The 27,338-nt window shown below is 43.5% G+C and overlaps 1 protein-coding gene across 1 annotated transcript in view; it reads right to left on the minus strand.

Moving 5' to 3' along the window:
• LOC142574411 (venom metalloproteinase antarease TserMP_A-like) overlaps positions 1-27,338 on the minus strand; it is a 220,333-nt gene that overhangs the window by 109,874 nt on the left and 83,121 nt on the right. Inside the window, exons 7-9 of the mRNA XM_075683501.1 lie at positions 27,166-27,237; positions 17,023-17,153; positions 1,841-1,890 (exon numbers count right to left, since the gene is read on the minus strand). Of these exons, the coding sequence (XP_075539616.1) occupies positions 1,841-1,890; positions 17,023-17,153; positions 27,166-27,237 (253 nt within the window). The remainder of the gene's footprint in view (positions 1-1,840; positions 1,891-17,022; positions 17,154-27,165; positions 27,238-27,338) is intronic.

Raw genomic sequence — 27,338 nt, forward strand, 5'->3', positions numbered from 1 at the left:
ATGCTGCCGCGAATAGTAGCAAGCATTAAGTAAAACGGCAGACTTCCGCATTCCGACTGATCCTGTTCTGTGGCGGGCGCATTTCGATTGGGGCAAAATGCGATAACACCCGTGTACTTAGATTTAGGTGCACGTTAAAGAACCCTGGTGTTTCAAGCTATTCCTGAGTCCTCCACTATGGCATGCCTCATAATCAGATTGTGGTTCTGACACGTTAAACCTAGTTTAATTTAACTGTAGAACTTGACAGACGGCTGCAAGTCCCGGGTGTTTTTTCAGTGTTGCAGGAGTTTACCACGCAACAGTACCGGGCACTTTGGCTACCAGAGTGTCGAACCATCGCGAAACAACGCCGACGTGATGAGCAATTTTGCAACTATCGTGGGCATTGCGACCACCTCAGTGCAGGTGACCTGGTACATGGTGAGGCCGCTCTCTTCTAGGGGAAGAATTGGCGCAAGCGTCGGTAGGCAAACTTGAAGTCAGGATCTATAGTGCCCCGTCCCCATCTTTGGTGAACCAGGCTGACCACGCTTACCTCGAGTACGCGAGTAGGTTTAAGAGAAAAATTCTCAACTGAGTCTTGTGCTCAGCATCAAATCTAGTGTTCCTGCCGTGTTTACAGCGAGTCCGGACAATATCGTTCGCATTTCAAATGTATGCAGAATCCATCCAGAATCCATCTATGTGCGCATCCACTCCCTCCTGCTGGGATACGACGTGTTTAACCACACGTTTTTCACTATTGCTTTCATATTAACACGTGGAGAGAATATGAAATCAAGCGGCACCAAGCAGCGGATAATCAGGAGGCAGTGGGCGTGCGTGGCCTGAATGTTTAAAATCAACACGCGCAAGTGTTCGGGCCCGAGAGGAACCCTCAAAAGAACTAAAATTCATAGTGAGCACGGCAAAGAATCATCATCTGCAACACTCATTTGCAACAGAGTAGGTTCTTGGGGTGTTTGGTCAAATACCATTTCATTATAAAATCCTCATGAATAAAGGGAAAATCAGACATCCACCCGTTCCAAGCAATTGCTACAAAGGAAACCTATGTGGGTTTCCTTTCCATGTGGGTTACCGTAGTAGTTCTGTGGAAGGCCACCTTGTGGGTTTCCGCAGAACTACTACGTGACACACTTGCCTTTGCTTCGTGTTGTCGACAAATTCGACTTCGCCCTGCCATCTGCTAGCCGCCTGGTTAGCTCAGATGGTAGAGCGGCTGCCCCGAAAAGGCGGTGGTCCCAGGTACGAGTCCCGGACCAGGACGAATTTTTCTTCAAATATGAGGCTTTTCTTTCGAGGAACCCGTATGGGTTTCCTTTGTAGCATTTGCTATGAACGGGTGGATGTCTGATTTTCCCTTTATTAATTACTTCTCTCTACCTTGTGGGTTCCGCAGAACTACTACGTCATAAAATCTTTCTTTTGAGCGCAATTCCCATTTACAACTGTACAGAAATACGAGAAATAGTGCACTGAAGTAGCAGGGACATTCGGGTTTGTTCTTGAACATTCCTAGTTGGCGAAACAGAGTTAAGCAGACGAGAGCTAAGAAAGGTACACACAGCGCTAGGGTGTGTAAATACCTTAGTATTCGAGGTAACGGACACTTGTTTTCTTGACACCCGCGTGGTCTCTAATGCATACCTCTCCGTGGGCCCTTATACACGTGCCAAGGCTCATAAGAAACTCAAGCATGGGTTTATTTAGAAGGTATAATAGTATTTCTTTAACCGGCAGACAGTTTCACGAAAGTATGCGTAACACTGAAATGCGCAAATGCGATCAAGGGTAATAATAAACAAAGTAAATGAAAAGAGTAGGAAAAGCATACCCATTACATTCGAGCTGGTGCCTCCAGGAATCAGATCAACAATATCCCGCCTAGAAAAGAAAATATATTGACATCTGCGAAGCTGCTCAAATTGTATTTTATGTTACTGCATATATAATGGTGCGTGGCCTTATTTTCCTGCTCTAACTTCTTCAAGATAACTCAGTGCGATACATATTTTAAAATTATAACCATGCCGTCAGCCTGAGTGCAATGAAGTTTAATGTAGCCTTCACATAGAACAATAGCATGTTTGACCCTGCCTAAAGTTTTTTATCCTAGTTCTTCTCTTCGGAGTGACTTCATTTTCCAGCCACATTACGTGTCGCGCCTTGTCGATAATTGCTATAGAGGGGGAATTTAAACAAGCTACATGAAGACTTTCTGCCCAGATCATCGCAGCATTGGGATCTGCTTCCTGGTGACGTCGCCGCCTTTGTCGAATCGAATCGAGTCACTTTATTTCCAACGTAAAATTAGGGGTCCTTCAGGCAAAAAACTTGTCATAGAGAACTTGAGGAGACCTAGTAAACGTACAGACAGCAGGCAATAATTGTACATTCACAAAACGAAAATTCGAAAGATTGGACAATAATGGCACTTATGAGCGTCTTTTCAAGCACATTCAAAACATAGCAATATCAAAAATAATTTTACAATCATGACAATCCACTTCTGTTAGGGGAGTTCTCCAGTCATTAAAGGGGCCCTGAAACGATTTTGACCATTTTCTACAAACGTACTGAATCGTTAGAGTAGGTCCTTCTGATCATTAATTGACACATCTAAGTGCTCCGCGTAAAGCGTGCAATTTATTATAAGGCTTGAAAAATGCACATCTCTGCCGTTCGCAGCACACTGCTCGGCGTAATTTTAAGCCCCCCCTACCCATATGACCGAAATCACCCATATGACGTCAGTGGGGCTTGCTATCCGATTGGCTGACCAGGACGCGTGATCGATAAATTTTTCAACTTTATGGCAAACAAATGATGTTCGTAATAGTTGTATGCTTAGTTAATTTGTTTTTATAACAAGAAAGTAACATAAAGAGAATGCACAAGAACAATTATTCAGTACACTTAAGCAGTTCCGGCACACAGAAAGTGTCGTATGCTGGTGTTACAACATGGAGTAATTACAACGTGCTCCGTCTTTGACGAGAGCTCCGCCGTCAGTGTCGGTTTGTCTTTTCGCGAGCGCTAGGATTCGACTTTGTTGCGTTGTGGACTGCAAACGTAGCGACTGGCAATATGTCAAACTGCGATATCATGTCCCTCTGCAAGCCAGTAGACGAGCGGACTGGCTGCAGCGCATCGTACTGCCGCTATCCGATCGTCGCCAGGATTTGCGCGATTGCGGCCGTCATTTTACACCGGAAGATTACTAACGCAATTTCGTTTCGCGAGCCCGGTATTAAGGTAAACGCAAGTGCAAGGGGACAGGACGCGGCCGTGTCCCCTTGCGTGTGGTTTCAGGGGATGAACCGAAGCGCAAATGTGAATGGTCTGCACGGTGCAGCCACCTGGTGGCATAGAGCTCAAACACACACAGTAGCAGTAACAAAATGTAGTCTTCTTTGCTGCTGGCGTAAATTTTTCGCAGGAGCGTGATCGTTAACACGTTGTTTTTATAAATGTTTAAAATGTTTTACACTTGTTTAGAGCAATATTAGCTCTTTCTTTGGCTGGTTAAGCTGTGCGCCAACGGGTGGACCGTGGAGACCGATCAGGCAGCTCACGCACGTCTAAGCTAAAGTTCCTTCGTCAACTTAAGTTTATGCCTCCATCGTTCCGTCGAAATATTCAGGTAGTGTGTGATTACCGGAATACCAGACACGTTCGGCGCTACGACAGAATGCTCGCAGCGCACGCTGCTTCGATAGCTCTCGCTTGAGGTCGACGGCCAAACGGCTAGCGGAGAGGTTTCTCGCGGGCGGGGGCGGTCTCCAAAACAACCGGAAATGGACGATGTGACGTCGCATCGTGACGCAGAACCAGTGAAGGCGGAGCTTAACCCCGATGGCTCGGCGAACGAGTTGAGGAGGAAAAGCATAGCTAGGGAGCAGGGTAACCTGTAATCGCTTGTAGCTCCATTAATACGTAACGCTTCAGTTAAATTGTGATGCGAATGTTCTACTTAAGCTGTACCCTACGCGTCTACAAAATTTGTCCGAACCGTATCAGGGGCCCTTTAAAGAAAATAATCCTATTTGCGGTTAGAATTTATAACGTTGAATATTGATGTTGGTAGTTATAAGTTTGAAGTTTATTGACGTTTCGTAAGTTTACAATAATTTGTGCAGGATGAGTGTGCAATCGGAGGTGCCAAAGTAAAAACTGTCGGGGGGACCGTGTAAGAAAACTATACACGGGATGAGTATATTAGCGAGCAGACAATGGCGCATTAGCTGAATAAATATACATTATCAAGATATACATGAAAATTATGGCAACGAATAAAAATAATTACATGTTGTTTCAATACAAAGAAATCAAAAGAAGGTAAACTAAGTTATCAACTCGCTAGATTATCTAATAAATGAATTTGAAGACATCGAAAAAATGAGTACGTTGTACATGAATTTAAATCAGAAGGTAACAGGTTCCAATGGGATATACCGGGTGTTGAAAGTTAAGCTTTATGGTTTTCATAAAATTAGGCACTAGGAGGCACGCGATGACGACCTGTGCAAATATGATGCATGGCTAGGGGACACCAATTATCGTTGTCCGCAGCCCAGTTAACTAAAATTGAATAATTCACATTATGTTCTCTGCAGTAAGTGGGTATGTTTGTATTGAAAAGTTAGAGGCAGTCGTGTTTCTACACAGTGTCAGTTGGAATAATTCTTTTAGCATGCCTGTGCTCCGAGATATCACACTTAGAATTCAAATTGTCGTTCACATGATTACGTATGCAAGAGAGTGACGACCGGCGCAAAGATCCTCCCTGGTGTGACGCGGCTGTTGCGTGCGGCGTTTAGTCTGACAAGAGGGTGGAGGCATAGGCAAGGATGATAACTTTTCCCCTTTCCCTCTTGGCTAGCGAAATCGATACGACAGCGCGGTGTAACGTATAGCTGTTGCTCTTGATTTCAAAAGAACTTGCCATACATGGAAATCAGAAGTCACTTCATTTGCGTAGCCTAGGACAATACCATGCCCGCTCGTCTAGTCACCATTACGCACGCGCACTGCCCTCCGGCTTTTCCGCTCGCGCCCTTATCTCGGCATGAAAGCTGCCACCATCGTTACAGGCGGCGCGGTCGCGTGTTACGACAGCGGTTCCGGGTTCGTCGATTTCTCATTTCGCCAGCCGAGAGGGGGAGGGAGACAGGTATCATCTTTGTCAATGCCCCCGCCCCGTTGTCAGACTAAACACCGCACACAAGAGCCGTGTCACATCAGGAAGGAGCTTTGCGCCGATCCTAACTGTCTTGTATGCGCATTCAGGTGAACGAAAATTAAAATTCGGAGTCTGATATCTCGGAGTACAGACAGACTAGAAGAATTCTTCCAAGTGATCCTGCGTACAAACACGACTACCCCTAACTTTTCACGATATTGCAGCCAACAGTCGCGCATTGCAGCCAACAAAAAGGCAATTATTCAATTTCAGTTAATTGGGCTGCTAACAGCGATAATTATCATCTCACTTTGTGTCCCCTTGGCCACGTAACTTATTTGCACCCGTGGTCTTCGCGTGCCTCCTAGTGCCTAGCTTTAAGAAAATCATAAAGCTTAACTTTGAACACCCTGTACATGAAGATCTTGCTGTCATTTGGCCGTAATTTGTGCAACCTTTAGGTAAAAAGAGATCATGGTTTGTGGGAAACCTGGTGTTCTTGGTACTCATAAGATTAAGATCAGTAAAAACTTAGAATAGATAATTCATGATTTAAAAAACGAAGCATAATGATCAGTAATGTATGACTAACAAGCTTGCGCAGAGGTAAAATATTCAGGCTACAAAAATGGGAGCTGACGGAGATTAAAATGAGTGGAAGGTGATGAGTCATAAAGCTTGCTTTTTGCAAACGTTCAAGGTGTCGAAGATGCGACCTATGTGTATTGCCCCACGGGGATGGACAGTACGAAATATGACTATGAATAAATGCTTAATATAAGGACAGAAAAATTTCAGCTTCAACGACCGAGTTTTGACAAAAAATTGGCAGTGGCTTAGCCAAAGCCATCATTTCTAGGTGGCTTTGGCTTAGCTCAGCTCTGCCAGGATATACGTAGCGAAAGCTAAGGCATAGTATGGTTAGCCTTGGTTAATCTTGATTGCATGTCCAGGTTATTCTGGTTGTATAGCTATGCCGCGGCGTTTAGCGAGTCGTTCGGCGCGCTGTTGGTCTGTTTCCTGGGCGATTCGTTTCATCTTCATCTCGCTCCGATGTCAATTCCAGGCCTCCTCCTGCTTCTCAGAATTGTCGCTGTCCATTGTCGACTGTGGTTGCGGCGCACGCGAGCTCTCCTTTTCAATCCTCCAACATGTTATCAGGCATGCGACGTAGCTGGCGAAGCGAGCGAAGGCGAGCGCAACGACGAGGAACGCGGTTGACGTCATACCAAGAATACATTGTTGCGCCTAAAAAGGAAAATAAAGACTTGGGAAAGAAGACAGATTGCGCAGCGGCGGTACACCTATGGCTCGGTGCTACTAGTCGCGCATGCGCAGTAGTGACTAGGGAGCGAGAGAGAGAGAGAGAAATATCCGCGGCGAGGCGCGCGTTGTGACGTCATGGGCCTCCTCGGAGCACCGCCACGGCGAAAGCGCAAGTTCGCGTTCACTAAAGCTTTCGCTGTAATAAAATGGATGCCGAAAGAAACGTTTATTGCGATAATAATTATATGGACACTCTAGGCGCATTTCTGCCGTCGCTGCCCCCGTGAGGTTCGGTATGAGCGAAAACTTGTGAGGGTGAGCCAGCGAACGCGGTTCAACCTCGCGTGCGCGAGCGAGGAACGCTGCCCGGATGTGTGCCCTCTCCTGTGGGTCACGAGGCCCCGGGAGTCAGGCGAGGGAGGAGTGGCGTTCTTCTCCGCAGTGGCCAAGGAGTCTTGATGTCCTCCTCACCCGTCGCTTCGTACAGAGTGGAGACACTGCGGCGTCTACTATGGCGTTGGCCACGCGAATCGCGGACGCCGCAGTATACGCCTATGGCGGACGATGTGGGGACGCGTTGCCGGCGCTCGTGTGTCGAAAGCAATCTCCGACGAGGCGAAAGTGCGTGCTGTTAGGATCGGCCTGCAGCTATTTCAGCCCGCTGCACGTGTTCCCCAATCCAACCGGGACGGGGCGCACGTCAGAGAACTGCGGATAACCGGCAGCCACGTGGTGCGGGGTCAGCTCAGGGGAGTTCTCGAGGGGAGGTATTTGGCAGAACCTCCCCATGAGGTTTTCGAGACACGAGACAATGTGCAACCCGGGCGCGCCACCCGGGACGGCTCAGAGTTCTACGAAGCCCCTCTGACGTCGGCTCCGGACCATTACACCTGTGTGTGTGTGTGTGCGGCACGTGTATGTGAGCCCTCATCCTCCTCCAAGTCGAGAGCCCTCATCCTCCTCCAAGTCGAGAGCCCTCATCCTACTCCAAGTCGAGAGCCCGCCTCCTCGAAAAGGGCGGGTCATCTTCAATGACGTCCAACTATGACGACGAGAAGAGTACTTATAAGCAGCGATTGTCGGCTGCTAGAATGTGCTCGTTGCCGTGCTCGAAATGTACTCGTGATCTGTGTGCTCGTAAGCTGTTTGCTGTATGCTCGTCTTGCGGCCGCCATTTGGGAGTCACGCTAGACTGTCGATGTATCTTATGTTCAACTGTATATAACATCTAAATAAATCCTGCCCTCCTAAGTCCCGACGAAGAGTCAAGCTCCTTCCTACAGCTACGACTGCCAAATCTTACATCTGAATGGCAGCGAGGAGATCGGCCTACAGCTCGTAGATCGTCCGACAACTCTAACAAATGGTGGCAGCGGCGAGATCGTCCGACGAATCCTACATCTGCTTGGCAGCGGTGAGATCGGCCTACGGCTCATAAATCGGCCTACGACTCGGAGACAGCAACGGCAGCTGACGGACGTTGGCACATGGTGACCGACCGGTTTCCTGATCAAGTTGGAGGCGACTGGATACGGCGGAGAGGGACTGGTGATATGGTGCTACTTCAGTGGGTAAGCGTTTGGTTTTGGCGGTTAAGATTTACCAGGCTTCAATTTGGCTGTGTTTGCTGATTTGGTTCGCTGGGATCTTTTACTTGTATTTTGATTTGCGTGGGTATCGCAGCAAGTATTGTTTGACAGCAGAGCCAAAACTTAACGTAGCGACCATGGTCCTAATGCGTTTGACCAGAGCTGACCTGTTGTGGTTGTGTGAAGAGATCGAGGTAGACGTAGAGGAGGACTTGAAGGAATCATAGATTTGTAAAACCATTCGCTAAAGTAAAATGATTTGAAATTCATCGAACATATAGGTAACCGAATTCTAAGCAAAAAACGGGAACAGGAAGCGACTAGGCAAGAACAGGAAAAATTTAGGCAAGAACAGGAAGAAGCAAGGCAGAAACTGAAAAGCATTTCACAGGAAAAAGGCCTAACAGAAGCAACGAGGCAGTACGTTGCTGCATTGAACGAGCAGATTCAAGGTTTACAGCAGGCAATCGAACTAAACCAACAACGGCTTGAGAAATCTGTAGGCTGGACGCAGCGAAAATGGCAGGAAGTAAATAGTAGATTTCAGTCGAAAGCCGAGAGAAGTAGCAGTACCTGCGATACTAGCAGCACGTTCAAAAGTAAACTCGAAGTGCTAGCAGCTAACAAAGCCTTAGTGGCAGCAGAGGTCGTTAAAGGCCGTAGTGAGAGCGACGAGATGCTGCGCCAACAGAGCACTGTAGAGGCAGCTAGGCCAGCTGCGAATGAATTGGCACAGTTATCGCGAGTGTGCGTCGCTTGTAATGTTAGCGAGGTTGCTATCGAAGTAGAGAGTACTGCTGACCCGACAGACGCGAGCGCCCATGTCGAGCCAGATCTGCGTGCAGAAGTGATGTACGAGCTGGAAGATGCAGTTGAGAGTAGTTCTCAGGATGGCGAGCTCCCTAGCTCAAGGGAAGACCACTGCATGGTTCAGGGATCGGTGCGGCTCTCCGCCAGTCTAGGCAGCCGCGAGAGCGATGATTTAGTTAGGAATCATTCAGACTGTGCGAGTAAGAGACCGATCCGGGCTGACGAGTTGTGTACCGGCCAGCACGAGGCGCGAGAAGGCGACATGAAAGAGAGTTCAAGGAGAAAGCGCCGCAGAAAGAAGCGCCGTAAAGATCGGAATGCGGTGGCTAATGTAGCGAAGCCAAAGGCGGCGACAGGCGCGAAAACGCAGGGCGCGGAGAAAAGAAAGATGCGGTCGTCACTGACGACGTGTGCGCATCAAGCACGTTCGAGCCACCGGTCAAGGAGAGACCGAGAAGCATGTTCTGTACGGACGCGGACAAACGGCACAGGACAGTTAAATTCCTCGTCGTTCCGTCGTTCTTTTCGGAGCTCAGCGTGTAGTACGAAGAAGCGCAAGGTGGCTGGACGAGACGAAGCGATAAGGAGTCGCGACGCGGTCAATCGAGTTAGTGATGAAAGCATGGCGCCAGGACACAAATTAGCAGGAGACTAACGTCTTGGGGGAGCTGATAGTGAGTCAGCCCTTTTGTTCCTCGTTAGCCAGAGTAGCTTTCGAACCGTGACCACCTCGAGTACGGCTCAAAAGTGAGTCAGTCGAAAACGTTTGGGACGGGAGGCAAACAGAGCTTCCGCAGAAGTGCAACGTTCTGTTTTGTTTTATTTTTTGAGCATCGGATAACTTTCGCGATTTAGGTTTCTTTCAATATGTAAAAGTATAAGCTTTGTTTGTGTTTTTGTTCGAGAAGCTCCGAGATCGGAAAGATGAGTTTTATGTAAGCATGTAGTTTCGCGAGATGTTCATTAATGAGTAGATAGACTCTTTTTTTTTGTGAGTAACCTGAGTGTCAAGGTTATCGTTGAGAGGCCTATGCTAACGCGCGTGTGTTTTAGTTAACCTTCTTTTTTTATAAGTTTTTTTTACTTTCTAAGGTTAAGCGCGTAGGTATTCAGTAAGTACGTGATTTGCACAGAGAAGAACTTTTAGGTCAATCAGCGCGTGTCCTGTGTGGATGGAAGGAAGCAGATTTGTGACTGGGATGCTCGTATGTGTTAAGGGCAGCCGTATTCTGACTTCTCTAGTGCCATCTGCGCTAGCGGCTCTGCTAATAACTCGTAGAACGAGTTATTAGCAGAGGCGTTTTTTAAAGGGCTCTGCGGAGTGCGTGAGTTACGCAAGTGTAGTTGTTCGTTAAGGAACATGTCCCGTATGGACTAAAGGTAGAAATGTGAGTAAACGTGTTGAAATGCTCACGTATGACGCAAGTGCGCGCTCTGAAAAGTGACCACAAAGCTAGCGCGATTGTGATTACGTACCTGTGGAGTTGGCCAGACGGTTCAGTGGCAACAGTAAATGAGATAAGTACGCCACTGTGATAGGATAAGAACAGGCTGTTCGGGAACTTAGGCTGCTTAAGTTATGTTTGGGTATTGGTATTTGAGAGCCTTCGGTTTAATTCTGCGTAAACGTTTACTCTTGTGCAGCGCGACGGTCGGGTTTGGTCGAACTCAAGGGGAACGTGAACGCTCGCATTGGCGGCACAAAATTTTGGGGCAGAATTTGGGATTCCCAGTTGAGCGGCTTGCATGGAAATTGTGATAGGAAGCCTGGTGGGTTAACACCTAATTCCGGGCGTTTGAACGCTCAGCGGTATTGTGTTGCCGGGTCGACTCTTCTGTGCCAGTTGTTGTGAGATGGTTGAAGGCATTCCAAGTGCGCAGGGGCTGCAGAGAGCAAAGCCATCATCTTGCTCGCCAGCCATTCTGTTCCTGCCCAGCGGTTACCAGCACTGGCCAGGCGAGATTTTCCATGGAGGGGCTGTTAGGATCTGCCTGCAGCTATTTCAGCCCGCTGCACGTGTTCCAATACAACCGGGACGGGGCGCACTTCAGAGAACTGCGGATAACCGGCAGCCACGTGGCGCGGGAGAGCTCAGGGGAGCTCTCGAGGGGAGGTAATTGGCGGAACCTCCCCATGAGCTTTTTGAGACACCAGACAAAGTGCTCCCCGGGTGCGCCACCCGGGACGGCTCAGAGTTCTACGAAGCCCCTCTGACGTCGGCTCCGGACCATTAGACCTGTGTGTGTGTCCGGCACGTGTATGTGAGCCCTCATCTTCCTCCAAGTCGAGAGCCCTCATCCTCCTCCAAGTCGAGAGCCCTTGTCCTCCTCCAAGTCGAGAGCCCGCCTCCAGTACGTGTACTGTCGGTAGCTTCGTATGCGCTGTGCTTTGGAGGTTTCGTTCGCGTTGAAAGGACAGATGCACAGATATCAATTGGCTCGCGGCTGTGGCCGCAATTCCTAACTCCACCCTTTTCACAGACAGTTTCCTCTGTCATTGAGCGAGATGGGGGGCCCTATAGCGTAAAACTATTCCAATATGTTTTTATTCCAATCTCCAGACGTAAAATTTGCGTAACCGCCTACGAAAGCCCGGGGCGGTCACCCGCAGGGTTGTCTGAACAGACCAATCAAACGCTGACCTCGTTCATGGGAGGTCACAAAAGTGACCTGCCATGAACGAGGACAGCGTTTAATAATACAAGCGCTCAGTGCAGGCAATGTTATTCGCTTGAAAAGCGAATAACATTGCCTGCCTGAATAACATGGCAGAATGAAGAGGGTGGTGCCGGCGTCTGCGATTTGTCCGCTTTCCCTTAGCTTGCGGGGGCTGGTCGAATATCGCGGCGGCAGACAACGGAGGTATAAGAATGACGATAAAACGGATCCTCAGCAAAGAAGAGCTGGCAGAATGAGGCCGTAAACGTGCCCAAAATGCTCGAAAACGTTACACGGCTACGCAAGAAGTTTTATACGCAAATAAACCCGTGCTCTCCGGCAGGTGCGAGCAGCCAGCGCCTGAGCGATCGGCAGCAGCCATCTTTTATTCCTTTCGGGACGAGGCAGCCTGCGGCTATTCAGGAGAAAATTCAGTTTTGTTAGGCATATATATGCATCTTTAATGCGTACACATCACTTGCAGCCCGAAACTTTTGACCAATAGCCGGGGGCTAATGGCGAAAAGGCGTCGAATCAGAACTAACTATTTTTCTTTTTTCCGTCAAATCGTGCATAATCAGTGGGCACAAGTCATATGAGACGGGGAGCTGTAACTGTTTTCGTGACTTCGCGTGACAGACAGGTGAAGCGGGGGTGGCCGAAAAAAGCTGTTGACCAATCGCGGAGGACTGATTACAGATGTGGAATAGTTTTACGTTATAGCGCCCGTGTTCACGTGGGCTCGGGACACTGTGTTGGTTAATTTAGTTGAACACGTTGACGGGCTGTTGGTTTTAATCCATGATAGAATGAGTAAGCGTGACTGAACAAAAACGTAGAAAGAAGCAGACACGCAATGGTAGCGCTGTCTCTATGTGTCTGTTTATTTCTACGTCCTCATTGAGCCCCGCTTACACATTCTATCATAGTTAATTTAGTTAGTAAGCGAATGTTTACATGTTCATACGGCCGATGAAGCTACTATCCTTGTTTAGTACAGTATTTACTAATTTGCTATCGCAATCGGTGCTTTGCCTTTCGGGCGGAACTGCGAATTTTGTAATCAGGGAGTGAGCACGATCACGGGCTTTTAAAGGTCGATCCAAGATCACTCTAAAAAATTTTGTACACTCAGATGTATGAACGAAGTGTCCATTAATCGTCATCGCTAAGAAAGAAATGTTTGGCGATAACTGAGGGGAATAAAACACCATGAATTTTGACTTAGACGGATTGATACGTAATGCTTCCGTTACGCACCACGAGATAACATTGCTTAAATATACATTTAGTACATGTCGTCGCGTAGCTGCATTCTTATGTGTGGTGAAAATTGGGGTATCATCAGAATACAGGAGCGTGTGTTTCACTCTAAGCCGCAAATCATTAAAATTAATAGCAAGAACAAAGGGGCCCGAAGATTGATCCTTGGGGAGCACCTATGTCAGTGATTTTTGGTGTTGAGAGACTAAATTATCTGAAAAGCCTGCGTCCATTTAGTAGGATAACTTTGAATAAGCTGTAAAGGTGGTCCAGATATGTCGTAACAATCAAGTTTGTGAAAGAGGATATGGTGATTAATTGTATCAAATGCTTTAGTGAAATCAACCAACATAGCTCCAAAGAGTAGGCCCTTATCAATTGCTAGTTTAGCTCTCTCAGTGAAAGTGATTAGTGCGATTTCAGTAGAGAGGCTTTGCCGGAAACTAAATCGATGATCAGATAAAAAGTTAAGGTTAGATAAATATTTCGTTAGAGGATTGTAGATTAGTTATTCAATTACTTTACTAAGGAATAATAAGATGCAAAGTGGGCGATCAATCTTAATCTATTAGCGGCCACATTTCTTAAAAATGGCCATTATTTTTCCTTGTTTGAGGCTTTGAGGAAACACAACAGCGGAAGAAAGCTTGTGGACTAAATGGGCCAAGATTGGTGAGGGTTGTTTCGATAGAAGTTTAATTTTGGAGGGGAAATTTGATCAAGCTCTGGGTTAGTTGTCTGTAGGGTTGAGATAGTTTTCTTAACTTGCTCTTATACTGTAAGGGTACAGAAATAAAGAATGGGAACTGTGTGGAAGACTGGACAGTGTCAGTTCTGATAGTGTTTTTATCTGTATATAATGAGGCGCTGAAATGAGAGCTGGAGAAAATGCGCCTAGATCCCGGATAGCCTGCGCCCGCATGAGAAGGAAATAAAGCGGGTGCCTCGCCGTGGCACGTGAAGCCACGGCTTGTAGTTATACTCTGGCATCGATTTAGGTCAGCTGTCTCTTTCCTTTGCTATTGAGCCACAAGCCTGCAAGCACGACATACGAAACTAATTGGCTAGTATGAAGGAGTTCTATTGTTCTGAATCAGTCGAAGTGCAACAGTTGAAGTCCTCCCTGTCATAACTATGTTCTATCAAGCAATACTAACGTTAGCATGGTCAGGATCTTGAACAACAGCGGCATATTTTAATTTGGGGTGCACAAGGGTTTCATCAAGAAGCAATTTTAGTTCTATGGGAGACAGTGAAATTTTGGCGCAAGTATGCGAATGTTCAATTTGCGTTATTAATTATTTCGATAACGTGAGTTTTTCATCTTAGATCAGACGCTATATTGATTCCGAGATATAGTGAGCATGAAACTTGTTGAAGCGCAGTACTTTGAAGTTTGCAAGCTTGGTGGTGTTAGTTTGTGCGAGAAACATGCATTATTTGCACTTATAATGTTTAACTTGTGATTCGCTGATGATATTGCCTTTCTTAGTAACTCAGGGGACCAATTGCAATTCATGCTCACTGACCAGGATAGGCAAAGCAGATGGGTGGGTCTAAAAATTATTCTGCAGAAAACTAAAGTAATGTTTAACAGTCTCGGAAGAGAACAGCAGTTTACGATAGGTAGCGAGGCACTGGAAGTTGGAAGGAAATTCATCTACTTAGGGCAGGTAGTGACCGCGGACCCGGATCATGAGATTGAAATAGTCAGAAGAATAAGAATGGGGTGGGGGGCGTTTGGCAGGCATTCTCAGATCATGAACAGCAGATTGCCATTATCCCTCAAGAGAAAATTATATAACGGCTGTGTCTTACCAGTACTCATGTACGGGGCAGAAACCTGGAGGCTTACGAAAAGGGTTCTGCTTAAATTGAAGACGACGCAACGAGCTATGGAAAGAAGAATAATGGGTGTAGCGTTAAGGGATAAGGAAAGAGCAGATTGGGTGAGGGAACAAACGCGATTTAATGACGTCTTAGTTGAAATCAAGAAAAAGAAATGGGCATGGGTAGGACATGTAATGAGGAGGGAAGATAACCGATGGTCATTAAAGGTTGCGGACTGGATTCTGAGAGAAGGGAAGCGCAGCTGGGGGCGGCAGAAAGTGAGGCGGGCGGATGAGATCAAGAAGTTTGCAGGAACAACATGGCCACAATTAGCACAAGAGCGGGGTAGTTGGAGATGTATGGGAGAGGCCATTGCCCTGTAGTGGGCGTAGCCAGGCTGATGATGAACTCCAGAAGGCACTTGTGTCACCAACCCAATATAGGATCTAAGCCTGATTGTAATATATGTTCGTCGTGGTCACTACAAATTTCTCTATATATAACAATAATTGTAAATGTTGATAACACAAGAAACACAGTTTGTTAAATCATTATTGTAGCTTAAAAAACCATTGGGTCTATAAATTGAGCCTTGAGGTACGCCAGATTGAACACATGTTGCTGAAAAATCGTGGTTGTTAAGTGCGATATACTGAAGTCGGTTGGTAAGAACATATTTTGGCCATGCTAACAGTAGGATCTAGGTTCAATGCTGAAAGTTTCAGCGTAAGAAGTGCGTGGTATACTTTATTGAATGCTCTGGCGAAGTCTAAGTATGTACAGTCTTGGAATTTCAATCCAGTACGGCATGCAAGTGATGTGTGAAAAGTTGTACTTGTGTGTCACGTCAGTGGGGTCGAAGAAACCTTGTTGAGCCCCCATAAAGGACTCTAAGAAGTTGAAAACGTTACAATACAGTATAAGCTCCACAATTTTACAACTGAATGATCATTGAGAGATATGACGTGGCTTCCATTGCCCTTTTGAATTTTCCAGAATTTATTGGGGTTATTGCACAGTAAGATAAGTAGAGTCATAGAGAAATGTCTCCTGCGCGAACAGAATTTGGGTATTCTTACTTGACATTAAAGTATACCTCCCAGCGCTCACCTGTGTTCAGGGGCTTCGCCATACGAAGCAGCCGTTGTTTTTTTAGAGATATGTTCAGGTGTATGAGTAAACCACGGTGCATTATTCTGCCACTCTGCTCGCCTGTAAGGCACATACTTGTATATGACGGTTCACTTTCTCAGTTGAAATTTTCCATTTTTCTGGCACTCCTCGAACGTCAAAGTTCTGAAGAGGAGCGTCTAAGATTTCACTCTGTTTTTCATTGATAGAGTCATAATTAGCTCTTTTATACTCACGAATTGTTATATGTTAGCGCTAAACACGATGAGAAGATACGTTGGGGCTATAGTATACGAGCAAATAATCACTCATCAGGAATAATAATAATATTTGGGGTTTTACGTGCCAAAACCACTTTCTGATTATGAGGCACGCCGTAGTGGAGGACTCCGGAAATTTTGACCACCAGTGGTTCTTTAACGTGCACCTAAATCTAAGCACACGGGTGTTTTCGCATTTCGCCCCCATCGAAATGCGGCCGCCGTGGCCGGGATTCGATCCCGCGACCTCGTGCTCAGCAGCCCAACACCATAGCCACTGAGCAACCACGGCGGGTACTCATCAGGAAGGCAAGTTATAGGACATATGTATTCTGGGTGAGTAGAAACTGAAATCCAATGTATTCGAGGGTTCAAGCCTAATTTTGCGTGGTATTGTCACAAGCGACCATAAACGGAAGCAATTGAAAATATCTAAATGTAATTTCACTGGGTGGAACAGAGGCTTACTGTAGGAAAAGCGCCAGGCCATGCTACACCTAGGAAATTGAAGCGAAAGAGTGGAACCGCGGCAAAGTCAACGAGGCTTTTCAAATTAGCATGTGATGAGATACTTTGAACGTTGGGATCCAGCAAAATTTTTCACAAGCTGTATTTGGATGAAGTGTCACCAGTTCATTATAGATGACGTGTCAGCGGTGGTCGGCACAAAGACTGCGAATATGATAATATGCATATAGAGAAAGGGCGCTGTCGTTCGTGCATTACAGTTGCATCTTGTTGTACTGCACGTGGTCAGCACAGTGTCTGAAGCAGCGTTCATGCTCATTCAAGCATGCTCCATGCTTCAGCGAGAGTACAAAGATTTTAGCTAGGCACAAGTTAGCGGAACTCTTCTGAGAGAAGACTTCGTATTTTGATCTATGCTCTACGGGATGATAATAGAATAAATTGCACTAGAAATGCTCCTGTATTTGCAACATAAAGTAGACAGCATTTTAAAGCTAATAATGTTTTGATTTATGTTTCGTAAATATTCGAGTACGGTACTTCAGTATTCTTCACTTACCCCGTGAATAGGTAAACAAGGTCTGCAAAAACCATTGATATGTCGTTCCACAAATGATCAGATAGCCGCAGTAGTGTCTCATTGCCAATGAGCTTGTCAGAATTGAAGAGGCTCACATAGGGTTCGTTTGCCTAGAAGCACATTGTGAGCGCCAGAAAGAAAGGAGAAAGACAACAGATTTGGGAGATGTTAAGAATCAGTCTGCTTTATAGCGATGATTTTTTCTTTCAGCGAGTTGCATTAGGAATGTCAAACGGCTGCGATTAAACCGCACACTTTTTAACATTGCTCTCATACGATAACCGTTTGCAACATTGCTCACATATAACACTTTCTTGATTTTAAGGAGAAGAAAGGAGGTTAACCGAGGAGCCCGATTTTATTAATCATATCATAAGAAGCCAACAAACAAAGGCACCAATGACAACACAGGGGAACGTACTTGTACTTACTAATTGTAATAAAGGAATCAAATTAATGGAACTCAAAGTGGATGAAAAAACTTGCCAGAGGTGTGGAACGGTCCCACTTCTTCGCATTACGCGTGCGATGCTCTAACCGCCGCCAAGGTTTGTGAGTGGTAGCGCTGGCTAGCCCTCCCAGGGTTAGTTCTAGTAGCAACACATAAATACGCCGGAAAGTGGAAGGGAAAACAGCGCCACGGTGGCTCAATTGGTTAGAGCATCGCACGCGTATTGCGAAGACGTGGGATCGTTCGCCACCTGCGGCAAGTTGTTTTTCGTCCACTTTCAATTCCATTAATTTATAATTTCTTTATTTCAATTAGTAAGTACGGGTACTTCCTCCTATGTTGTCCTTGGTGTCTTTGTTTGTTGCCTTCTTATGATATTTATTGTATGTAAGGAATTCTAAGCCAATGTAGTAGTTCAACCACGGACTTTAAGCTTCACATGTACTGCTGTCATGTAAGTTCGCATGTGCAATGAGTATAATGTTCACCGATATTCTGCACATTTCCTCTTGATGGCTACAATAGTTCTGCCTCGGCGCTAGGTTAAATTCTGCACGGCTCGTAAACACGCTTACAACGACCCCACTAGCCTAAATATACAGGGTGCCCCAGCCAACTTTATTCCGAGTTCAAGAATATGCCTATGCACTCTAAGAGGACGCGACCAAATGCATGATGCTTACTATTTTACGAATGAAGTCATGCTATCTTTTGTATTCTTCTTATTTGCATAAATATTCAACATTAATTAACCAAATTCTGAAGCAATTAAATACCGCCAAAATTCCAATTAGAAAGTTGTAGAGCCATTTGAGAAGCGTTTGATTAAGCAGTTTCGAACTTCCTAGCTATTAATAATTAGTTCTTCCACTTACTGCAGCTGGCAGATAAATAAAAAAATACTTTTTTTATCATCATCAACATCATTTTATTTTATGAAACCAATACAACAAATCATGATTGGACCCATAGCCAGCTCGGCTAGTGAAAAGTCCAAATACAAGATATTCACTAAAAATGGCAGGCATTCAAGCTATGTGTAAAAAAAGACGTGAGATACTAAAATAGCGGTATTGCAAATATGTAAAGCGCATACATATTCTGAAAAAAAAAAATAAGTTTATGAATATACAAAACCAAACACAAAGGTATTCAGTCCCAGAGTTCTGGGCAGACAAGAAGAATGTTTTTCAACAAAGCCGAAAAATTCTGTTTGAGTTTGATGAGATCGGGAATATCATTCAATATCTGAGCACAATTGTACTCTAATAGCCTTTGACTGTAAGTGTTATGACAAGGCGGTAGGTTAAATCTATTATTAATGGCAGCTCTTGTTTGTCTCAGCGGCGATCTAAACAGTGTAAGAGGAAATGGATAATTAGTTCTCATTACTGTGTTTATTATTTGAGCTATATTTAGTTTGTATGCAACAGATACCCGTAATATTCGCAGTTATTGAAAGAGTGGTCGACTAGGGTCGGTTGTCTTTGCGAAGGTTATCGTACCGAGCAGCACGTTTCTGCAAGCGTAAATTTATGTGCAATATGCGTAAAATCGGTGCACGAAAACATTCCCTCGCCCTTAATAAAATATGACAGCCATAAGCTAATTCAGAGCAAACATATTTAATTTGTTGCGTCCAATACATGTCCGATTCAAAGACAACACCCAAGTACTTGGTGTGAGGGACATTAAGCAAATACGTACCGTTAAAGGTTAAAAATAAATTATCACAGCTAATAATTTCGTGACATGCCTGCTTGCGTGCTGGGATGTTAGTGCTCCGAAACATTCCGCGTACAGGCGACCATAGATAGCATTTAGCCTGGGACGCTGCCGCCTAAAAGCCGACAGGGCAACTGTTATCGCTTGCAATGCGATATCGGTTGCCCTGCCGCCTTTAAACGCAGCCTCGCTGCCCTGTCGTCTTTTAAGCTGCAGCATGCCCTGCTAAATTCTGTGTTCACTCGGATAGGGAATGTTTTGGAGGACTGCAATTACGGTGCACAAGCGGGCATGTCACGTGGTATATATATATATATATATATACATATGTATATATGTATTCCGCAGGCATCTGCAGCAAGCGGAAAGAACTAATACTTAATAGCTAGAAAGGTCGAAACCTTTCAGTCGGGTGTTTTGCAAACCATTCTACAAATTTCTAATTGAAATTTGTTGCGTAACTTCATTACTTCAGAAGTTGGTAAATAATCTTAACTAATTATGCAATGCAGTACAATACAAAAAACAGTGGGACTTACTCCATACAATAGCCCGCAAGATGCATTTCGTCGCGTCGTATTAGCGTGCACCGCTTGTTTTTAAAATTTGGCTGAAATTAGCTAAGGCACCGTGTATATTACAGTGCAAAGGCTCAAATTAACTTACACGCTTGGAATTTTGCCTATATACAAACTATGTGCCATATGTGTCTATGTGTTGTAAGAAACTAAAAGTCCAGCCACTCAATAATGCGTTGCGATTGCGCTTCCACACATATTCAAATGTTCTAACAGTCACTTTAAAAAATGTCAAGCGTAATTACTAAGAAAAAAATAAGAAAAAATGGAAGTGATACCAGACAAAACTGGCGGGTTATTAAAGAATTCTTAAACGTTAATACAACTAAATATCACATACCGTGTGTGAACCACGATTCTGCTAAAATTACTGACCCTCAAGACATAGCTAATGTTTTAAGTGACCATTTTAGTATTGCAGATAGTAGTCAGCCTGATTCAACGTTGCTTAGTTTTCCGCGCTGTTCTCATTCATTTTACCTGTTCCCCACAACATCGCTAGAAGTATGTAACATTATCAATTCTCTTAAAACAACCGGTCAAGGCCTCGACTTGATACGCCCCTCTAGCATTAAGCTTGTGTCTAACGAAATCTCACCTGCGTTAGCACATATAGCAAACAGATTATTTATAGATGGCATCTATCCTAATCGCTTGAAGACAGGTAAAATAATCCCAGTATTTAAAAAAGGTGACCATAAGTGCCTGAGTAATTATGGTCCTATCTGCAAAGGGATCGAAAAACTAACATATAATCGCTTAACTAAATGCTTATCCAACTTTAATCTTTTAACTCCTGATCAATTTGGTTTTTGTGGCAATTTTTATTTATTTATTTATTTACCCTCAGGGTCTTTCGGCATTAGAGAGGGGAGTGGGTTATACAACAAATAAGAAGGAAATCATTAGCTTATACACAATATTTGCTAATTATACAATGTTAGCTGAAAGTATGATAAATGCAGTAATAGAACATGACATATAAAAGTAACATTAAACAAGAAAAAGGAAAACACCAAGAGCAGTTCGTACAAATGTTTGCTATTGTACATTGTTAGCTAGTGCTTTTCGAAAATGATCATTGTTATTAATGGAAACAATGTCAGAAGGAAGTTCATTCCAATCTTTCGACGTACGTGGCAAAAATGAATGTAAAAAGTGTGTCGTGTTATATGTACCAATTCTAACTTTATGACGATGATCAGTACGGTGAGATAAGTAATATGGTAGCGACATGAATTTGGGATGAAGTGTAGGGTGGTGATACAGCTTATGAAAAAATGAAAGGCGGGAAATTTTTCGACGTGTTGCTAGCGGTTGAAGACCCAGATTCGATTTCATTGAAGAAACGCTCGCACCACGGTAGCAATTCCAAAGAATAAAACGAGTGGCGGTTTTGGATGAGTTCAAGGGAATGTATTAGGTTTTCGTGGTAAGGGTCCCATATAGCTGCAGCGTATTCTAATTTTGGCCGTAACAGGGTTTTATACAGTAGTAATTTTAAAGGAGAGGGAGCATGAGAGAAGTTACGGCGTAAGTATCCCATCAAGCGGTTAGCTTGATTAATTATGTATTCGACGTGATGATTCCATGTTAATTTAGATGTTATATGTAGGCCTAAGTACTTATATGAGTTAGTAGATTCTTAAGGAACGTTATTCAAGTAGTACACAGGCAGATAGATTATCGTTAGATCGGGATACTCTCAGAAATTTGCATTTGTTAATGTTGAGTTCCGTTCGCCACAATCGGCACCATTTGCTGACGTTATTGAGATCGGCCTGAAGCAGGGAGATGTCGTGTTCGTTAATTATTTCTCTGAGGATTACACAGTCATCTGCAAATAAATGTACGTCAGAGGTTATTGCTGAAGGTAAGTCATTAATGTAGATAAGGAATAATAGAGGTCCCAGGACGGAACCTTGGGGCACACCGGACTGAATTTCGCTATGAGGTGTGTCATGGCCATTAGCTGTTACGAACTGAGAACGGTTAGCGAGAAATGAATCAATCCATTTGAGAACGTTATGATCGAGGTTTAATTCGCTTAGTTTATAAAGTAAAAGTTTATGACACACTTTGTCAAAGGCTTTCGAAAAATCTAAAAAGATGCAATCGGAAAAAGAAGAACAGTCAAGTATTTGGTGTAGTTTGTGAGTAAATGTTAATAATTGTGATTCACATGAGAATGATTTTCGAAAACCATGTTGTGATGACGAAAAAAATGAATTAGATTCGAGAAAATCCGCAATTTTAGTAAAAATAATGTGTTCTAGCAGTTCGCAGCAGGTACTGGTTAATGATATGGGGCAATAATTTGTAGGTGATGTTTTGCTGCCAGATTTGTGCAAAGGAATTATTTTTCCTATTTTCCATGCTGATGGAACAGTAGATGCGTCGAGTGATTGTTGAAATATTTTGGTTAGTATAATGGAGCTATAAGTGCAGGTGTTTTTCAGAAATTTAGCACTGATGTTATCAAAGCCGGGTGACGAATCCATCCTCAATGAGTCTATTAGTCGAATAACTCCGGGAACTTCAACAGTCACTGGAGGCATAGTTAAGAAGTTATAGTCATTCAAGATAGGTAGTTCAATATCAACTGTGCACGAGAAATTTTTGACAAAGTTATTATTCAGGAGAGTTGCGCATAGGTTTTTCGGAACAGGGTTACCAGAGCAAGTGTTAAGCGTGATAGAATCATCGGAAGGTGGATGTATGACGCGCCAAAATTTATTTACGTTAGTTATCAGCATAGATGGTAATGTGCTTGATAAGAATGTTTCTTTAGCGCATTTGAGTGCGGCTACATAGGTCTTAGATGCTAATGTGTAGGCTTTCCAACATGAGTCAGTGGGTGATTGCTTCGCGGAACGATACAGTCGTCTTTTTTTGTTGGATAGTCGTTTTAAATGATTACTGTACCAAGGCGCGCGCGGGTTGCATATTATAGTACGGGTTGGGATGTGTTTATTGATTAAGCGATTTACCTCTGCCGAAAACATGTTCCAGTTTGACTGCACACTACGATTTTCAAAATCACTCATGAACATGTTAAGAAATAGACTGAGTTCATTATTTATTGCTTCGAAGTTAGCTCTCTTATAGTCTCTAATTATTTTTTTAGTCTTCGGAAGTTTCACAAACGCAGCATTAAAGTGAATATTTAGAAATAAGTGGTCACTGATACCCGGTAAGTAATGGATGGCAGCGGCATAATCGGGACGATCGGTCAGGATCAAATCGAGAATGTTTGCGGAAGTGGATGTTAATCTCTTGGCTTGTGTGACTAATTGAGTTAATGAAAATGTAGTACAAATACCCAAGAAATCTTTTGAATCAGAAGAAGGAGATAATAGATATATCACTGTTCCAAACTATATTAGGAAAATTAAGGTCACCAAATAAGAAAAGAGGTGTAGAATGAAACTTTGTCGTAATGGTACTAATATATGATGCAATTCATTGGTAAATGCGGATGACGAAGAAGGTGGACGATAGCAAACGCCTAAAATTACCTTTTGATGGTTCAGAGTTGCTGTAGCGCACACTGATTCTAGATTGGTGCTGATGTGAATGGGTGACGATGGGATGCGTTTCGAAAGGACAAGAAGTACGCCGCCACCAGGGCGCTCTGTTCGGTCACAGCGGTATATCGTGAATTGTTTGCTATCATGAAACAGTTCTGAGTCTTGAATGTCATTCGAGAGCCATGTTTCAGTTAAAGCTATTATATGGGCTGAACACGTGCCAATTGCGGATGATAATGAGTCACGGTTTTTCAGAACACTTCTGATGTTAGTATAAAGGATGCTGACTTGATTATTTTGCGCATGCCCACTGCCCCTCACGTGTCCCTAAGTAGGAACGTGTTGCGAGGCAGCTGAAACATGGTTTAGGCCGACGTTGCGTCTTGGCATCTCCTGAATACTATTCGAGGTAGAATGGTACATGTAACATTTGTTGTTTAGTAGCAGTTTCTTGTGGTTGAGTTTAAACTGTGGCGAGTGCGGTTGTGATTTAGCAAACTCAATTAGTTTTTTACGGGCAAGTCGAGTTGCGGGTGAAAAGTCCTCATTAACTGCAATGTTGCTAGGTCTTAACTGCGCGCGTGATGAAAGTACCAATTCTTTCGCTTTGCAGTTAGTAAATTTAGCAATTATCGGGCGACATTTGTTAGCTTGGTAAGTGCCGAGCCGGTGGGCTCGCTGAATTGAACTGCTGGGAAAAGATCCAAGAGCAGCGTTAAGTACTGAGGTTAGTTTTTCTTCTGTCTGTTGCCAGGTTTCTTTCGAGTCGGGTACGCGATGAAATATTAAATTATCGCGACGAGACCTGTCCTCCAGCTCATCCAGACGCGATAATAAGGAGCTGTTCTGAGCAGCGAGGCTATCTACGTTGTCTTGCATGCGTGTTAGGTTAGTGTCGAAACGGTCTAGGGATTTTGATTTTTCTTCTTAATCGTCAAGCCTTTTCTTGAAACCTGCTAGCTCAGTTTGTATGTTTTTCTGTCCGTTTTTAATGGCTTTGACATCTGAAACAAGTTCGGTTTGACACTTCGAAGACTGTAGTGAACGAGAGTGTACGTCCTTAAGCAGTTTAAACATGATCTTCATTTGGTCTGCGGGATCATCAGGTAAATCATCCAGTTCAGATAAGGCGACAGTACGTGTGTTAGGTCCAGGGTTAGATTCAATGTCTCCAGCGCATAACAATAAAATCGCCATTGCGTAGCACTCGAGCAACGACTCGCACAACACCCGTGGGCACGGGAAGACAATCAGGCAGAGTTCATCAGTTCATCATCAACTGAAGTAGTCCTTATTACTTTTACTGAGAGGGTTAAATTTGCCATTGATCAAGGCCTCTTAATCGGTGCTCTCTTTATTGATTTCACTAAGGCATTTGATACAATTAACCATCGTATTCTGTTAAGTACACTTCAATCGCATGGAATTTCTGGGCTGCCTTTACAATTAATTCGCAACTACCTAATTAACCGACAATATATAGTCGAAGTTAATGGTGTCTTCTCATCAAAAACTGTGAATACAGGCGTCCCTCAGGGATCAATACTTGGGCCATTTTTATTTCTCATATTCAGTAATGACTTGCCAGAAATATTAACATATGCGCACTGCCTTCTTTATGCTGATAACACCATTATTTTTGCATCTGATAAAAATTTATTCGCATTGCAGGATAAACTTAACGCTGACCTAGCGAATGTTCATTCATGGTGTGTAAAAAAGAAGCTAACCAATAACCCATCTAAAACAAGAGATTTATGGTATTCCATTCTTCAAAAAAATTGCCCATTGACTCTATCGTTATATCTCTAAATAATAATGCATTTGCACGATCCGCGTCTATTAAATTTCTTGGTGTAGTTCTAGATTAGAACCTAAGGTTCCAGGGCCGTATTCAATCACTTATTCAAAAAATCTCATTTAGTATTCACATCATCATAAGAACTCGTCCTTTTTTTCCGCAAACCATTCTCATGTCTTTATATTACGCGTATATGCACAGTCATCTCTCATACTGCCTGTCATCTTAGGGTAATACATATGCCACATATCTTCATCAGCTAGAAGTTTTGCAAAAGCAGGCATTACGAATAATTGCATTCCAATCGCATACATCTCCCTCAGCTCCCATATTCCCTTCCCTAGATGTTTTACCTTTGCGCATATTGTTCATTCATAAGCTGTCACTACTTTTCTTTCGCCTTATAAATACCAAGTTGAATATTCCAGGTTTTACTCGCTCTAGCCTTATCAATTATAACAACACAAGATTTTCATCACAACTCAATCTTCTCCTTCCAAAATGGATGGATGGATGCAAAACATTAATAAGGTCCTGAGGTACGCAAGAACTAATTATGGGAAATTTACGCTCGCGTTTTCAGGCATTTCTGTTTTGAATTCAATACCATCTGATATGAAGTTATCTACATTATTATCATTCAAGCGTAGAATAAAGGCGCATTTCATGAACACTTTATCTGACGCATAATATAATTTAACGAACCTAGAATTAATTAGATTTTTTTCTGCTTTACCATTATGCAATGTACTGTTCAACTACCCAGTCACTGAATTTTGCCTATAATTGATACTTCTTGTTGTTAGCTTTACGTGCCATTTATCCTCGTTTGAATTTTTGCAAGTTATTTTTAAGATTTCTTAAATTATTTTCTTCTTTTACCTGTGTGATTATACTTGTGATATTTTTAATAGGTCTTTTTCTCTCTTACCGTTTATTTCCGATGATGATGTAGAAATTGTATAATATATGACATGACTGACTGTTTGCCACGATCCTACTATCCCCTTTTTATGTCTTGTTAGGAGGTCCCCCCGACAGTTGTTACTTCGGGACCTCCGAACGGGTACTTATACCCATCTTGTATTTGATTTCGTCAAAAATAAATAAATAAAAAAATAAATAAAAAAATAAATAAATATTGAAAGATTGATTGACTGATTGATTGAGTGATTGATTAATTGATTGATTGTTTGATTGATTGATATACAGTTCGCTGAGGGCACACAAAAGAAACCTACTACGTGCCTCGCTGAAAGCATAAGATATGCCGAAATTAAGGGTTCAGTAAAGATTTTCAACAATGAAAGTTAAGGCGCATAAGGTGAAGCTTTGCAATGGTTTGAACCTGTCATGCACGAACTTATTACCAAATACAGAGTTGGTGGGACATAGTGTGCTGTTGGGACACTGCAATACATTGCTGATTACGGCCGTATAGCGCTTTCCAGCATTTGCTCAAGGCATGTTTAGAAACGGCTTTATTAACTCACGGTCAATAAATATTTGCGCATGAATACCGCATAAAACTTCCCATGCTCTCCCAAAATTAGTACTTAGAGCCACACATACTTATTCAGGACATTGGCGAACATACCTGGCCTGCACGTAAATCTCGCTTCAAAAATTCTGAAAAAATTCTATAGATGATTTTCTGCAAACAGAAGTTAATAATCTACGCATCCTAAACTTACGATAGGGGCCACTCATAATATAGCGCCCTTTCCTGCGTATATAAAATTGCTTCCACATTTGGTTACCATAAAGCAGCGGGTAAATTTCGTAAGAAATTCATATAAACTCTCTAAATAATGCAGGAACTAGTGCTTGGCCATTTTCTTTACTCCGCTAGATAGACTAAACCGTCCAAAACTTTGCTTCACACCTTTTCATAACATGATCCACTGTCCCTCTAAGTATAAACTACGCAATTTTTTTTCTCCCAAGACACCGTCAAAACGCATATGTGCAATCTATGAGTGCTTCGAGTCGCCTTAATAGTTTCGCACTACAACTATTAATCCTGAATATACTCACTATATACGAGCCTTCAATCGCTATCACGGATATGAAGCCAGGTGGGCGAAGCTGTTGCATTCTTAGGCTCACCTGAAAGAGACAGGTGTGGTAAAATTGCGTGGTCGTTTGCGGTTAAGCGAATAAAATAAATGAGTGCAGTCATATGAGATCATAACTACTAATACAATGCA

Source organism: Dermacentor variabilis, chromosome 3, assembly GCF_050947875.1.
Source record: "Dermacentor variabilis isolate Ectoservices chromosome 3, ASM5094787v1, whole genome shotgun sequence".
In the NCBI taxonomy this organism is placed as follows: Eukaryota; Metazoa; Arthropoda; class Arachnida; order Ixodida; family Ixodidae; genus Dermacentor; species Dermacentor variabilis.